The sequence below is a fragment of the Acomys minous genome (genome assembly GCF_964271855.1).
Source record: "Acomys minous genome assembly, chromosome: 10".
Lineage (NCBI taxonomy): Eukaryota > Metazoa > Chordata > Mammalia > Rodentia > Muridae > Acomys > Acomys minous.
In genome coordinates, this window is record NC_140491.1 from 78,597,124 (window position 1) to 78,614,887 (window position 17,764).

The following is a 17,764-nucleotide window of genomic DNA, read 5'->3' on the forward strand; positions in this document are numbered from 1 at the left end:
TGTGTGTGTGTGTGTGTGTGTGTGTGTGTGTGTGTGTGTCTGTGTGTGTGTGTGAAATGATACTAAAGACTTATGTAAAAAATAAAACAGAAGGACATAGATCATATCAAATTTCTAATTATTTTCTATGATTATTTCTTATTTTAGAAATTGGTAATTTGGGGGGAGATAAATGTGATTTTGTGCTCTTCCAAACTTTACACTTGCTAAATCCACAAAACAGTGTGACTGGCACACACTTATACACATCAGATAAACACAGGTATCTCTGGAATGCTGGAGATATGAATTCAAGTCTTTAACTTCTAAATCTACAGAGGGAATCTAGTAGAACTTATTATTAATACAATGTGAATAAAAAGCTTTCTATTGATATGAACTTTAATAAAAAAGAAAGGATCCAATCTTAGTGGAGCACATCTTAATCCCAGCACTCTTCAGTATAGGCAGGAAGATTCAGCACTCATCTAAAGAGTGAATTTAACACTACCCTGGTTTCAAGGGATTCTATTTCAAAATAAACAATAACAATAATCAAACACTTTAAAAAGTAAGAAATAAAACACATGCTCCAGCCAGGTTTTATCATTCATGCTTTTAATCAAAGGCTTAGGCTGAAGGACCACAGGCTCAGGGATAGCTTGGCAGTATAGTATAACTAAAAAAACAAACAAAAGAAGTAAGGCATACGACTCAAAGCTAAAGTATCGGTTGCAAAACATTTAGACCAGAGTTGTAATCTTCGGGAGTCACATAGAGAGCGAATCCTTGTTGCCTGTTATTGAAGCACTAAAAGAAAGGCACAACAGAACAAGGATCTTGGTGGCCTCTCTAGTAGCTGACCTACAAATTAGAACTTGAGCGCTATGGGCTCGGTGAGAGACTCTATCTCACAAAATCAGGTGGAGAGTATTGAGGAATTCTTCTAGAGATCTACCTCTAGTCTCCATATGGTCAGGTATCAGTGAGCACACCTGATCTCACACACACACACACACACACACACACACACACACACACACACACACCAAAATCTTTAGGCTATATTTTTAGATTGTTAGAAAGGAAGGAAAAAGAGAAAGCAAAAAGTTAGACATAAGTGTTGACACACATGGATGGGAACAATGTAATATATATTTTCACTCTAAGGACAAATTCTAATGCCTACTCCTGAGGTATTTGGCTGTCTACTCAGTTACTGTATTTTACCCTTTCAGATAAAGTCTAACATGGGGCTGAGAAGATTGATCAGGCTTTAAGATCATTGGCTGTTTTTGCAGAAGGTTTGGTTCACAAGGCCCACATGGCAGCTTATAGCCAACTATAGCTCCAATTAGAGGATATATAATAGGAACCAGGTACAAACTTAGTGAGCAGACGTCCATGCCAGGAAGACATCCAAACACATACAATAAAGTAACTTTACAAGTCTTAGTCAAAAGGATATTGTGACCATATATAACCAAATATTCACTAATTATGTATTTAAAATAATTAGTATCAGTCAAGCATTTAATCCCAGCATTTGGCAGGCAGAGGCAGGTAGATCTCTGTGAGTTCAAGGTCAGCATGGACTGCAAAGTAAATTTCAGGACCACCAGGGCTACATATAGAGAAACCCTGTCTTAAAAAAAAACCAAAAAATGAAATTAATATCATATTCAAATGGTGAAAAGATAAAATGACATTGGAAGAAAATTATACCATCTTAGGATGAATTTCCTATACCTAAATGTACTAATTTTTTTACTTTGTAATTATATTGTATTGATCAATATAATTATGGATAGAAAGCAATGCCTATCTTCCTTCAGATTATCTAAAAATCAATGAATATTGACTTGTGTCTAAAAGGTACTAACTAGGAATTCGTTCCATACTGCACTATGTGTTCAGAGATTAGTACAGTTATGGAAAATCATTAGATGTAGCAAAATGAGGTTAAAAAAATGAAACTGATTGGTGCACTGAAAATTGGTGAAAATAATCAATCAATTAGTCTGAACCTATTTTCAAAGTAAAACAGAATACAGCAATTTATAAATGAGCATTCATGATGAACTTAGTACTTAATTACTTAAAAACTACAATTCTTTATTCAATGGTAGTACAGATTAATTATATACTAATAGTATTTCAATACCCCAAATATACACTATTTTAATAAATCATTAGTTTGAATACTTGTATGTATAGAGAGACAATTTTTAAATGATCATTTTTCCTGACTAAGATGATATAGGAGAAAGATGTAAATTGACTCACGTGTACTAGGTCTTATGAGACTTATTTTTAATGTAGCAAATAATTATTTGATCATTACAGAAATTTGGTAAAGGATATATTTGTGAACCACATTAAATATATCATGATTTCAAAGTTTGGAAAAGATCAAAGGTCAGTGTTTAAGCCCAAGTCATTTTTATAGTGTGACAAGATATTTGAATTTAATAACTAACTTTCTAAAATAACCAGACGACTAAAGTCTATGAAGATGGTAAAAATGAATTCTTGCTAAAGAGAATCTAGAAATGACACTTAAGAATAATAGTTTCTAAAGAGAAGGAAGGAGCAAGGGGCATAGTGTTAGAGCTCTAGTCTAGCAAGAACAAAGGCCATTGTTCAGTCTTGAGGAGAAGAGGAAGAGAGGGGAAGAGAAAGAGAGTAGGCAGGGAAGGAGAAAGGAGCACTTCCGGTATAAAATAGGCAAATTCAATGTATGCCAGCAAAGATGTGAGATTGGTGTGAATGTTAGGAGAGAATTGCCCTACTCAGGCAATTTTCTTTATTCTTCATTTCTGGTATATATACTAGATTTGATAATATCAATGTCTTTCTTTTTAAAGAAAATTTAATCAATAATTAGCCATTGTTGCTTAGCATATGTTTACACTTCATTTGTCTCTGCATATAGAAGATTTAACAAAGCAGGAAACTTGAGGCTCTAGAGTAAGATGCTGTTTAAGATAACTACCTTACTGCAGACACCTTCCAAAACCCAGTTGCTATACAAATTCCAACTGATGACATATGTACCTGAAAATTAAGGATGCAATTTATTCATTCTAAGTTTATTGGAATGTATGCCCACTAAATATTTATTAGGATATCTGCATTAAAAAGGACAAGCAACTATTTAAAACTCATAAAACATCCACCACGTGGTTTACAAAGTTGTATTCAGTGTTTAATATATAAGTTACGAGTCATGGTAATTGTGGTGGCATAATAAATATTAATAACCCATGAAGATAAAAGATGACAATATTATCTGATTTTAATAAGACGTGAATACTGTGGTGAGCTGTTCCACTTTATTGCTATACTTACTTAAATACATGTTAAAAATGAGATAATGAATGCAGCACAGACGTGTCAATAAAGTCTGGAAGGTTATTTATCTTTTACTTTTTCAATTATACAAGTCCTCCTTCCAGGCTAAGAAAGTTTCTCTTACTTTTTAAAATAACAAATAATATTTTTTAGAAAACATGATGTGAAAAAATGTTTGGAAACACCTTGATTTCTTTCGAATAGAATCCCCTGAGGTCATTACTCAGGCTACTCAAAAATGAAAAAATATGCTTTGGTACTAACAAGCTTGAAGATTTAAATGACTGTACAGGGTGCTGGCAGTATTTAGCATAAAACTATCAACTTAGTTAGAATGGAAGTCTGTGTGGCGATAGGGAAGTGTTATTACATGTGAAATGTTGAAAATTTTGTTTGGGGGGTTTTAATACCTTGTTGCTTTCTTGGATCATAAATCTGAAGCCCAAACAGGGGTGCTCTTTCGTGCCTTAACAACGTCACCTCACTGGTCAGCAAATCGAGTTGAAAAATGGAACCATTCATGTAATCTGTCCAGAACACATACTTTCCATGATGTGACAGTCCAAATGGATGGTTCAACTCCTTCCCACTGTAAACAATCTGAAAATATAAAATAAATATAAACATACTACACAAAATTAAGACAAATTTCACAAACATGACTATTTAAGCAAATAATATTTATATAACCATACCAGAGAACAGCTTAATTGCAGCCTTAACTCGTATTTTATCAGAGTAGATTTAGAAAAAAAGATTTTTACAATGTGAGCTTATTTTTCTAGTTTTGGGAGTGCTATTTGAAGGAGACAGCCAATACTTCATCTGTTCAAATTTTTCTTATAAATGCCACTGCTGATATGATCAAGAATGCGAATGTAAAAATGGCATTGCTCAACTTTATTTTTCTATTTGCATGATGTTTATTATACCCCTGGATGAAAGTTAATGAATAATTATGTATAGACACATACATATGAATACACATACATATACAAACTCACACTCATGCACACACACATATGTTGTTCATCTAATAATCAAGTAAAGTGAAACATTTGAATGGCCTAGAAAGCCTTTTCTAGGTCAATTGGGCCAAGAAAAATTGGAGAAATCTAGTAAGTAACAAGAAAGTGGAAATATTTTAATTCTATATAGATACAATTTGCTAATGAATTTTAATTGTGAGTGTGTTGTTTTATTGTTATTTAATTCCCTTCTGTTTTTTTGTTGAAACACAGGAGTCAGGAGAACAGTGAAGGCATCCTGCACACTGAGATGGTAGAGAGGAGAGACGGTGGAGCCCCAGTGTGGTCTCACTGCTCACTTGTACAAACCATACTGCATGCTGTGTGAAAGCAAATGTTCCATCTCAATCAACATTCCAGGCTTAAGGAACTTATCTATGTAATTTAGATCTAAAGATTGAAATAGTTTTCCTTCTAATAGAATCCTCCAGTAAATTATGATATTGAGATACAACAGAAACAAAAATGTGATGACCATGAAACTATACATTATGTGTATATACACACATATTTAATATGTATTTATATGTGTACAAAAAAAAGCACAAATATTTAGTTCGTAGATGTGAAATACATAACATCATGGTATATGTCAATCAAACTTATTAATCTGGGGGAATTGGTCAAGTATCATTTGTGTTGAGCAATGACTGAACTTATTAAAGTACTGTTTATTTCTCAAAAAACAATTCTCAATGAGTAGCATGGGCCTTCCATCAGGATTGAGATCCAGAGAGGGAACTAGATCAACAGACACATTTTGGAACCCTTTCTTCACCTTTGACCTCTTAGTTGAAGTCATCCCAGAGGGCTCTAACTTGTGAGTGACTGAAGATGAAGCATCAAGGCTTCATGGTTTTGTTTGCTAGTCCTGTGCCTTTCCCTCAACTACAGGACTGTCAGCAATTCCCTGTGATGCTGGGATATCTTACAATGATTTCAGCAAAAGAAGCAAGAAGATTGCCTTGAAACCCAGCCAATTCCTAGGATGTATCTCAGGTCCAGTATTACAAAATTCTTTACTCAAGTGAATGCGGTATAATTACTTTGTCTAAATTTCAGCTGCAAATATTGAACATATTTAAATAGAGAGGGGTTGCTTGGTCACAGAAAACCCATCAATAATGCAGAAAGGCTGCATTGTAAAAAGAGCTCTGCTACCAGGAGGGATTCCTTAAAAACCCCACAAATCCTGGCATGCTGCAGTGAGCTGGGCCTGGCCTCCCGGAGGCAAGCGCCAGCTGCACAGCTTAATGCTCATCTCCTCCAGCCACCCCGCGGAGACTACTGGCAGCCACCTCAGAGGGATAAAAATAAACTTGAAAGTATTTTTAACACAACACAACAAGGGTCTGTGGAGGAAGCCTGCGGGTTAAAAAACAGCAGCACTTCTCTTTTACCTTTCTGTGAGTTCCATTCAAAAATACTTTTTCAATATGATCATAGTAGGCATCACACCAATATAATGTGCTGGTGTGAAAGTCCAGTGTTAAGCCATTTGGCCACAGCATCTTTGAAGTCACAAAAATCTGTCGATTGAAGCCATCCATCCAAGCCTTCTCAATCCTTCCCACGCTGTCATCTATTTTATCTTCCTCCCAGTCTGTCCAATACATCCAACTAGGACATGAGAAACAAGAGCATATTTTGTTATCTCCCATAGTCACCGTGTAGAGAGTAACCCTCAGATTTGGTACTTCCATAAGTCAATAGCTTTCTCATATGTTGTATCGAAACACTTATCTTTCTGAACCAGGGTACATCAGTGAAGCCAGGAATGCCAAGGCCACTGAAGAGTCTGTTTAGTCTCACTACAGAAAAGCTACTACCAGCTAACATCCCCCAAGCTACCACAGAGAAACTACCAACAGCCTCCAAGGCTTGTCTGATATATTAACTGGAACAGTAGTATCAATTATCTGTTTTCTTTGAACCCTGATATTTTTACACAGTATTACCTTTAAATGTTGTTCCACAAAATACATAATTGGCTCGGTGGTTAAAAAGCAAGCAGCTGACATAAGAACCCTCAGCACAGTAAATGATCTACCAAAGACTTTATTCAATTTCAGAAGATGTAGACTTTTTAGATAGGCAACTGGATTCCCTTTGTTCTAAAGGTCACAGTCATGTTGGCTTTATTTGGTCAAACCCAATTTGTCTTCCTGATGTAAATTATCTATGTTTTATTGCTGTTTATTATTACCCCAAATCCACAAAGGATGATTTAGTAACAGCAGTTTGACTGACCTTGAGATTCTGAGCTTTTAATTTCTAGCTCAAACAAAACACCTGCCTTTAAAAAATGAATCCTTTCTGTAAGCTGTAACAGTGGGGGTGTGGGCCTGGAGCTAACATTTCAATTCCCTCATGAATAAGGTTAAAACCCACTGTATGTGTTGTTCAAGGGTCATGTGAAAGTTCCTGGGATATTAATTAAAGTGGGGTTTCATTTTGGCATTCCAGAAATAGCTCTCTAAAGAACCAATGCTTATCTAAGCTGGGGGTCTTAAGACTGTTGCCTGATGTGTTTCCCTCCCTTGTTTGAACCTTGAGAAATTTCTAATACAATTTGGGTAAATTCTCTATACAGACTAAAAATCCTACCCATGTTCAGATTGACAATTAAGTGAACATTGAGAATATATTCTCCATTATTTTATATCAATTAAGCTTTAAATTTTTTTTCTTAATTGTTGATGATTATTTTGACTGCCTGTTGAGACTGGATGGAGCATTAATCAGAAGGGAAGCATGGATGGCAGTGTGCCCTGATCTATCTTGTGTTCCCTACAAGGGCTTTTGTCATTATGACAACACAGGAATTGACAAAATAGAAACTCTGCTTTCTCTAATTCTATGATAGACGCAACTGTTTGGTTTCATTTATGTAAATCAGCTGCATAAAATGAAGTACATGATATTTCATCTTTAGTGGTATTTTCTAAAATCATCACATTCACTTAATTAAAGAAAGTTTATTCTTTTACTAAATTACATATTGTTGAAACTAAAATAATTGTTCTCCAAAGCATTTTCTGTTATCTATCCTGAATCACAAATATATGTATGTACATGCATGTATGCATACATCACAAGCTTGAAAATCTAATAATGTTTACTCTTTTGCTGTTCTGTAAAGATTGAATGAAGCCTGAGTCAGTAAAGTCCTGAATGAAGGTGTACTGTTCATAAAATCACAGACTTTAAAAGGATGGACCCATGTGATATAGGCAAAGTTTTTCCCCATATGGCTCAAAATTGACAAAAGCCTTCTTCTATGGTCTATTACAAGTGATTACAGACAACTGATAAGTGGGTACAAATACTAGCAACTGCAGATTCCTCAACTGCTTGTTTACAACCAGATACTTGTGCCTACTAAGGCCTCCTACAGAGACTACATAACCCCTCCCTGTGTGCTGTACCTAATAAACACACTGAGATTGCCAGTAAATGTAAGTGCAGCTTAGTGAGAACACAGAGCCCATCTCATCCCAGATTTACTATGTCTGTCATTCTTTAACCTCTCCTCACCCACTAAATGTTCCCAATGTAAGCCACATGGGTTAGGACACTGTTTAAACAAAGAATTGTTGTGAACTAAAACTTTTCCAAAATTGACCATAAAGTCAGTCACAAAGCAAGTCTCAACAGACACAAGAAACTTGTGTCACCCCTGTGTCTTATCAGACAACAATAGATTTAAACTGGATCTCAACAACAACAGAAACAACAGAAAGCCTACAAACTCATAGGGACTGAACAACTCTACTCAAAGAACATGGAAGGAAGAAATAAAGAAATTAAAGTCTTTTTACAATTCAACGAAAATAAATGTACAATATATCCAAACTCAGGGGACACAATGCAAGTAGTGCTAAGAGGAAAGTTGATAGCAGGAAGTGCCTTCATAAAGAAATTGGAGAGATCTAATGCTAGCAACTTAACAGCACACCTGAAAATTCTAGAACAAAATTAATAACCTGATACAAATCATAAGCACAAAGAAGCTAAGATACTAGACGGGGGAAGAGGACAGTTGAATTTCACTGAGAAAGGGAAATGGGGGTGCTGGAGGAAGGGGGCTCATTGTGGGACAGGTGGGGATAAAAACAGGAGGGATGATGTAGGGAGAGGGGAAGAAGAAAATATATTTGGAGACTTGGATTGGGGGTGGGGGCATTACTTAGACGATCTAGAAACCTACCTAGAAAAACGGAAACTCCCAGAAATCTATGAAGTGACCCTCGCTAAGACCCTTAGCAATGGGGAATAAGGAGCTTGAACTGGCCATCTCCTGTAACCAGGCAAAACATCCAATGGAAGGATTGGAACACCAACCCAGCCATAAAACCTTAGATGCACAATTTGTCCTGGCCACCAGATGTGTAGAGGTAAAAGACGGAGCAGAATTTGAAGGAAAGGACAACCCATGAGTGGCTCAGCTTGAGATGTATACCATGAGAGGGAGGGCACCCCTGACATTACTCATCATATTCAGCTATACTTGCAGACAGGAGCCTAGCATAACCTGTCATCAGAGAGGTGTCACCCAACAACTGATAGAAACGGATGCAGAAACCCACAGCCAAACTTTAAGTGGATCTTGAGGGGATCCTGTGGAAGAGAGGGAGGAGGGAATGAAGGAACCAGAGTGGTTAAGGACACCAGAAGAAAACCTACAGAATCAACTAACCTGGGCCCATAGTGGCTGAACTGACATAGAGGGCCTGCGCGGGACAGATGTATGCCCTCTGGATATGTGTAACAGTTGTGCAGTTGGGTCTTTATGTGAAACTTTAAAGTGAGAACAGGGGTTGTCTCTGACTACATTGTCTGCCTTAGGATCCTTTCCCCCTAACTGGGCTGCCTTGTCTAGCCTCAGTAGAAGAACATGCATCTTATCTTAACTGGAACTTGATATCCCAAGGGTGGTTGATGTCTATGGGAGGCCTCATCTTTTCTGAGGAGAAGGAGAGGAGGGCTGGATGGAGGAAAGAGGGGAAGTGAAAGGGAGACACTAGGAGGGTAGGAGGGAGGAGATGCTGCAGTCAAGATGTAGAGTAAATAACCAATATAAAAAATGAAATGTTTTCATACAGTCTATTGCCTACTTACCTGCAGATAAGAATAAAGTTAAGATATTTTATTTCTTAGTGATTTTTTAGAATATGTGTTGTATATATTCTTTCTGTAATATCAAATACTGAATGCTAATTCCAATTCAAATGATAATATTCTGAAATAGACATTCCTTATTTATAACAGTATTCTGAAGTACCAAGCTCGGCTTTGTTGAGATTAATTATGCTCACAAATGAAATTGCAGTGTTAATCAATGAATTCCTGAAATATTTAAATTCTTAACAAGCGTTGCTGTCATGGAAGTAAAACTAATCGTTTTCCCATTATACACTTAATGTGGCTTCCTGACACAGTATCTACCTAGTAGCTAAAAGGGTATAGCCTCACAGGATTTTGACTGTGGAAATTATGTGCTCAGCTGTGGAAATACAGCACAGAGAGGATGTTTTAAGAATTCCAAATTAAAGAGCTATTGTTTGTGCAGTGGCATGTGCCAGTGGCATGTGAGATTACTGAAAAGGAGTGGGTTCACCTGTACCTTTAAGGGCAGTGCCACTAGCACTGTTCCTTCCACATCTCTATCCTGTTGATGCCTCTGTCCCTAATCCTTCAGTGTCTCCACCTATTTCATTTTTTTTATTAATTTATTCTTGTTACATCTCAATGGTTATCCCATCCCTTGTATCCTCCCATTCTTCCCTCCCTCCCATTTTCCCTTATTCCCCTCCCCTATGACTGTTCCTGAGGGGGATTACCTCCCCCTGTATGTGCTCATAGGGTATCAAGTCTCTTCTTGGTAGCCTGCTGTCCTTCCTCTGAATGCCACCAGGTCTCCCCCTCCAGGGGACGTGGTCAAAGGTGAGGCACCAGAATACGTGAAAAAGTAATATCCCACTCTCCACCTACTTCTTTATCATTATTACTAATGCAAATATTTAAAGCAGCTTCCAGTATGAAACTCTGGCTTCATTTTGAAACCCTTAAAAGGAGTGTTACCTAATTGAGTCCAAAGTCACTGCCACACGGACCACATCCTCAATGTCTACATCTTCCTCTTTTGTCTGTTCTCTCCTATGGCCCTGCTCTGTATTTTATTCCTTTCTGTTAGTTTGTTTACTCCTTTGCTATTTGAAAAACTTAACATACACATTAGGTTTCACTGTAGTATTTTCAAACACAATTTGTTATTATTAATTCTGCCTGGTTTCTCCTTGAACTGCTTTTTCCCCTTCTGTCATTGGATACCTTGTCACTGCTTTCCACAGTTGTTTTCTTTCTTTTTTCATGTCACATGTGCCCTTTAGCCTAACTTTTATCAATGCCTCATTTTTTTTCCCTTTCCTGGGCTCTGTTCTAGTGTTCTCCCTTGTACTTGCTCTTGCCTCCACTTACATGCATACATACATATAAACATAATGCCAGGGGGCACATTAGAGAACAGGAAGCACTTGTCTTTCTAAGTTTGAGTCAACTTGATGTCTTTTTTTAGAATTATCTATTTCCTTGAAAATGTTACGATTTCATTGTTTACAGCTAAATGAAACTGCATTATGTATGTGTTTCATATTCATTATCTATTCATCTGTTGGTAGACATCTAGGCTGGTTCCACTTTCTTGCTGCCATGAATAGAACCACAGTAGTACAGCTTGCCCAGTATCTGTAACTGCTTGTGTGTGAACCATTCACATAAAGTCATAAGTTCCTGGAGGGCAGTTATTATACTTCAGGTTTCCATTGATATGTATAAGTTGCTTGGGTTTTTAACTAAAGCGATAATTAATATTTTATTGATCCTCTAATTGCCTGATACTTTTGATGGTGTATATCTCTGCAATGAATAATGAGTTCCCGCTGTGTACTTCTAAAAGCTGGTGATATTGGAGAGCAATAGAAAACACAACTGAAAATATTTACATAAAGTTCCAAATATTGGAATGAAATTTTTTCTGGCCTAATGCTTCCTTTTTATCATTATACATGTTTTCTATGACAACTTGAACAAATTTTGTCACAGACTTTTATGAGTACTCCAATGCTTTCCAAAATAGCTTTCAGACATAAATAAGATTATGCTTTTTAAAATGAGAGTGAACCTGCTACCTCCACATCGATCCTTTCCCTGAAGATAAAACACAAGCCTCTGTAGTGGTCCTGTTCTCTCTTATCATTTTATGTTTACCAAGAAAATTTTTATTTAGGACAACATGAAATGTATATTTCAAGAATAGAACAATTAATTATGGAAATCAAACATGAAAATGTCAGAATTAAAGTATAGTTACTTCTGATGAAGTTACACACAATGGTTCATTTACTTCCTATGAAGATGTACCCTGCAAGTGTTTGAAATTATTTTTAAGTCATACACTTCAGTGATCTCAGCTTACAATGGATATCTCTCACCATACTCATTTTAAATGTATACACAGGATGCAAAGAATATACATTCATGATCATATTGTCTTGCCATGGAAGGACACATTTATGCATAAACCAGAAACAGAAACTATGCCATCTATTCATTTTACGTGGAAGTTCTGTTAGGAACTTTCACATTTCTCTGATATTCTGTAAATACGGTTTTATGTTCATGCCAAAGGACTGCAGCAAAAATCAAATTATTACATTACATATTTCATTCTGACCAAGCAGCACAAAACTCTAAGGGGATATCCCCAGATAGAAGCCGTAAGTGAGCTTAAAATCACTGCAGACTCTTAGGAAGCAATGGAATGGACTAAGTGAAAACCCTTTGCAGACAGACTGCCTAGCTCTAGCATCTGAGCACATTAGCAGCAATTGGATGGAATGGGATCCATGATCTTTTGTTTCTCTATTCAAAGAAAGGGAATAAGCACAGCAATCACTCAAAGTACTGTTCTTACTGTTACAGACAAGACTGCAGTAACTACTTTAACAAATGTCCAGTTCATAGTAAATGTACAAAATGTGTTACTTCCCAATACATAAAATTTATGAGCTTAAAAGTTTGGCCAATAGAGTCTCTGATTGAAGAACTTCTTCTCCTGGTATCAGGTTGTCTAGACAGTGCTTACCTAAAAATATTTAAGTAACAACATATCCTATATACAATATACAAATAATTGTTTGTTTTATCTAATTCAATATATTTTGGTGTTTTTATATATTTTATAGGAGGGGACCTCACTAAGTAAGCAATTTCTTTCTCCTTCCCCCAGCAATTTCTTTCAATCTCTCTGTTCCTGTGGGAATTCACCAACTCATATGAATTTAAAAATAATTGCCCTTGCTAATAGGTATAGAACAGAAAACATTAGAAGCGGCTTACATACCCATTGACTGGATCTACCACAATTGCTCTTGGATGGGACATTTCTCCTTCCAGAAGAGTCTTCCGGCTCTGCGAAGCCTTTTCCAGCCTGGCCACATTAATGGTTTTTCTCTGACCATCATTTGTCCAGTAAAGGTTATTTCCAATCCAGTCCACTGCAATGCCTTCTACATTATCCAAATCTACAAAAATGGAAGAAGAAGAAAGAAACTAATCATCTAATTAAATTCAACACCTCTACTAGTCTATTTAGTGAAGCGTAAAACAAACAAACCATCAGCCAAGATCTTTATAGTATGATTTAGCACGTAGCACTTTCTCATCGATCTTTGCATATTATTTTAAATACTCTGTAGTGAAAATGATAGACCCTCCCTCCTCATAGGGATTACAATGTTATGTGTGTTCCCAAACTAATCATATGCTACTTTATCTGACCACATCTTGTAACAGTATGTAGAAAGATATCTACAGAATAAAGGAAAATACACATTACATGAGCATAAAAGTATAAGTACACATGTGTAAGTATGAACAGAGACTTGTAAAAACATCGACAGTATTTCTGTATATTTTACACATTTATTGAAGACTTCATACACGTCATATACATGAATCTTGATCATGAATCTTGATGACATCCGTTCCCCCTTCCCTCCTCTTAATTTCTTCCCTCTCACCCCATCATTCTTCAGTCTCTCAGCTTCATGTGGTCTCTCTCTCTCTCTCTCTCTCTCTCTCTCTCTCTCTCTCTCTCTCTCTCTCTCTCTCTCTTGTGAACCCACTGGTGCTGTCTGTATGTTCATTGTAATAAACCTCCATAGATTTCCATAAAGAACAGGAAGTAATATATCAGAGATATTTTAAGATGCTTAACACTTCATCCAATTCAAACCTTTATTTCACAAAAAGAAGAGTCAACACTTCAAAGCAAACTCACATGCTCCTAGTTTACTATCCAGAAAGCTTTTTGAGCACCAGAATGACTTTGCGGGTTAACAGTGCCTATGATTAGAAAAAAATGTTTAATTTTGTCTGTAGTTTATTGATGCTTAACTTACCTGGACACTTTTCTATTATAGCATAGTGGAGAATAATTGTGTGTTCTTTTCTATTTGTCATGTTCTATGGATAAATTGAGACAGGGTTTCTCTTGTAGTCCTGGCTGTCCTGAGCTCCCTTTGTAGACCAGGCTGTCCTCGAATTCATAGAGATCCATCTGCTTCTGCCTCCTCAGTGTTAGGATTAAAGGCGTGCACCACCATGCCCAGCTCTCAAAATCATATTTTATTTGAAATAAATTTCAATATAAAAAATCTAAAGGGAAACTCTTGGGTATTTTGTTGTTGCTGTTGTTGTTGTTGTTGTTGTTTGGTTGGTTGGTTGGCTGGTTGGTTTGGTTTCATTTGGTTTTTGCTGTTGCTCTCTGACTTGGAACTTTTTAAAATTTCATCACACAAAGCAGTCACTACAACTCTATAGGTGAAAAGTTTATTTCTTATACTGTAAATAAATCATCACAATGATCCATCTAACAAGAGAAAGCAGTAATATGCCTGTCCTAAAGGTACAACCAGGGGCAAAACATCTACTGCTCCTCCACTGAGGTCATAACCATGGGTCCACCAGCTACTAGTCTAGTACAGTAATATGTACTTACCCTTTTACAGTGGCCCTCCTCGACTTAGAAATAGTATATGTAATCATTCAGAAATATATAATAGTTATATTCAAATGGAATTTAATTAGAAGGGGAACAATTTGAAAAGAACTGGTGCATAATTGTTTCATTTCAGTTTTGAAAATTGAATAGCAATTAAGAAGTGATTAGGATCACAGTGGTGAGCTACACTGCCACTTACTGCCTAGCCTGAGAACATAGGAGGCAACTTAACTGCTCTTTTCCACAATGCTATTATACTTAATGAACACGAGGACATTGCTTAATTCACAAGAGGTTTCTGATGACTTAATGAGGATATGTGTGAAATTTTTTTCACTCATTTATTTACTTTGAAATTTCTTCTAAAAACTATATTCTTTATTTTTGAGAATATATCTTAAAATAATGTCTAGTATGTAGTAAATTCTGTATAGATGATGTTTTATTACTAACAGTTATTATTATAATCTTTCCTTTAGCTAGCTAGCCAGTGATATACCTGCCCACCACTCAAGCAAAGTGAAATTCCACCAAGATGTCTCAACTATAAACATTTATGCTTAAAAAAAACATTAAAGTTTAAATTACGCAATGGACCCTACACCTTAATCATAGATTTCAATACTCCACTCTCATCAATGGGCACGTCATCCAGACAAAATGCAACAAACAATGAAACTAACAGACATTATTACCAATATGCACCTAACAGGTATCTATAGAATGCTTCACCCTAACACAAAATGTTATACCTTTTTGCAGCACCTCATGAAATTATTTACAAAATTGACTACATACATACTCAACCACAAAGAAAGTCTCTATAGATACAAGAAAACTGAAATAATTCCCTGTACTCTATCAGACCACCATAGATTAAAGCTGGATTTCAACACTAGAAAAAATAGAAAGCCTACAAGCATATGGAAACTGAACAACTCAATACTGAATAACTTAAGATAAAGACAGAAATAAAGAAATTAAAGACTTCCTATAATTCAAGAAAAATGAATTCACAGCAAACTTATGGAACACAATGAAAGCAGTCCTAAGAAGAAAGTTTATAGCACCAACTCCCTTCCTAAAGAAATTAGAGATCAAATACCAGCAATTTAAAATATACCTGAAAGCTCTAGAACAAAAGAAAGCAGGCTCACCCAAGAGGATTAGAAGTCAGAAAATAATCAAACTTGGAGATAAAATAAATAAAATAGAAACAAAGACAACAACCCATGAAATAAGGAGTTGGCTTTTTGAGAAAATCACCAAGATAGACAAACCTTTACCTAAAGTAACTAAAATGCAAAGAAAGAAAATTCAAATTAACAAAATGTGAATCAGGAGCAATGATATAACAACAGACACTGAGAAAATAAAATTGGTAGGTCATACTTTAAAGGCTTGTACTCCACAAAATTGAAAAATCTAAAAGAAATGGACAATTTTCTTGATAGATATCACTACCCAAATTTAAACCAAGATAAAATAAACAATTTAAATAGTCATATACACAAATCTCACAACAACAACAACAGAAGCAACAACAAAGCCCAGAGGCATCTGGTTTTAGTATAGAACACTACCAGGCTTTCAAAGAAGAGTTAAAACCACTACTTCTCAAATTATTCCACAAAACAGGAACAGAAGCAACACTGGTAATCTCATTTTATGAGGCCACAGTCACCCTGATACCTAAAACCACAAACTATTTACAAAGAAAGAGAAATATAGACCAATTTTCCTCATCAACATTGATGTACAAATACTCAATAAAATACTCACAAACCAATTCAAAGCACACATCAAAAAGATCATCCACCATGATCAAATAGGCTTATCCCAGAGATGAAGGGGTGGTTTAACTTATCTATAAACAATATGAAAGAAAAAAGCCACATGGTCGTTTCTCACTAGATGCTGAAAAAGCCTTTGACATAATCCAGAATCCTTTCATGTTAAAAGTAAAAGTCCTAGAGAAATCAGGATTAGAAGGCACATACCTAAACACAATAAAGGCAATATACACCAAACCAATAGCCAGCATCAAGTTTAATGAAGAGAAACTCAAAACAATTACAAATCAAGGCTGTAATGCTAACTAAGCAAGTTAAGCACCTGTGTAACAAGAACTTCAAGTCTTTGAAGGAAAAGAATGGAGAAGATACCAGATCTCTCATGCTCATGGATCAATAGGATTAACATAGTAAAAAAAAAAAAAATAGCCATTTTACCAAAAGCAATCTACAGACTCAATGCAATTCCCCATCAGAATCCCAACTCGATTCTTCACAGACATTGAAAGAACAATTCTCAACTTCACATGGGAAAATAAACCACCTGGGATATCTAAAACAACCTCATACAATAAAAGAACACCTGGAGTTATCACCATCTCTGATGTAAATCTGTACTACAAAGCTACAATAATAAAAATACAACATGGATTTGGCATCCAAACAGACAGGTTGATTAGTGTAATTGAATCAAAGACTCATACATAACTGTACACACCTAAGGACACTTGATTTTTGCCAACGAAGCCAAAATTATACAATGAAAAAAAGAAAGCTTCTTCAACAAATGATGCCGGCTAACAGGAATTTGGCGTGTAGAAGAATGCAAACAGATCCATGTCTACCACCCCACATAACATTCAAGTCTAAGTCTATTAAAGACCTCAACATAACACTAGATCCACTGAACCTCTTAGTATAGAGAGTGGGGAATAACCTTGAAAACGTTGCCACAGGAGACACCTTCCTGAGTAGGAGAGCAGGACGGATACTAAGCCTGAAAATTAACAAATGGAACCACATAAAACTGAAAAGCTTCTGTTGTAAGGCAAAAGACACCATAAATAAGACAAAACAGCAGACTACACAGTGGGAAAAGGTCTTCACCAACCCCATTGTCTTACAGAGGGTTAAACTTCCAAAATATATAAAGAAAAGAACTCAAGAAAGCAGACATCAACAAAACAAATAATCCAATTAAACTTGCGGTACAGCTCTACACAGAGAATTTTCACAGCGAAATCACAAATGTCCAAGAAGCATTTAAAGAAATGTTCAAAATTTTCTTGCCATTAGAGAAATGTAAGTCAACTGATTCTAAGATTCCATCTGACACCTGCCAGAAGAAATAGAGTGAAAGACACAAGTGACAAGGATGTGGAGCAAGGGGAACATCCCGCCATTTCTGATAGGATTGCAAACTTTACAGAGCCACTTTGTAAATCAATATGGTAGTTTCTCAGAAAATTAGGAATCAACCTACTTTTATACCCAGCTACTCCAGTCCTGGGCATGTACCCAAAGTAAACTCATCCTACCACAAT

General features: G+C 36.1%; 1 protein-coding gene across 5 annotated transcripts in view; it reads right to left on the reverse strand.

The window, feature by feature from the left end:
* Positions 1-17,764, reverse strand: part of LRP1B (LDL receptor related protein 1B) — a 1,938,012-nt gene that overhangs the window by 757,275 nt on the left and 1,162,973 nt on the right. For all 5 annotated transcript variants that reach the window (XM_084800259.1, XM_084800256.1, XM_084800258.1 and 2 more), the window contains 3 exons: positions 12,766-12,946; positions 5,762-5,981; positions 3,744-3,933 (listed from right to left, as the gene is read on the reverse strand). In XM_084800259.1, the coding sequence (XP_084656385.1) occupies positions 3,744-3,933; positions 5,762-5,981; positions 12,766-12,946 (591 nt within the window). The remainder of the gene's footprint in view (positions 1-3,743; positions 3,934-5,761; positions 5,982-12,765; positions 12,947-17,764) is intronic.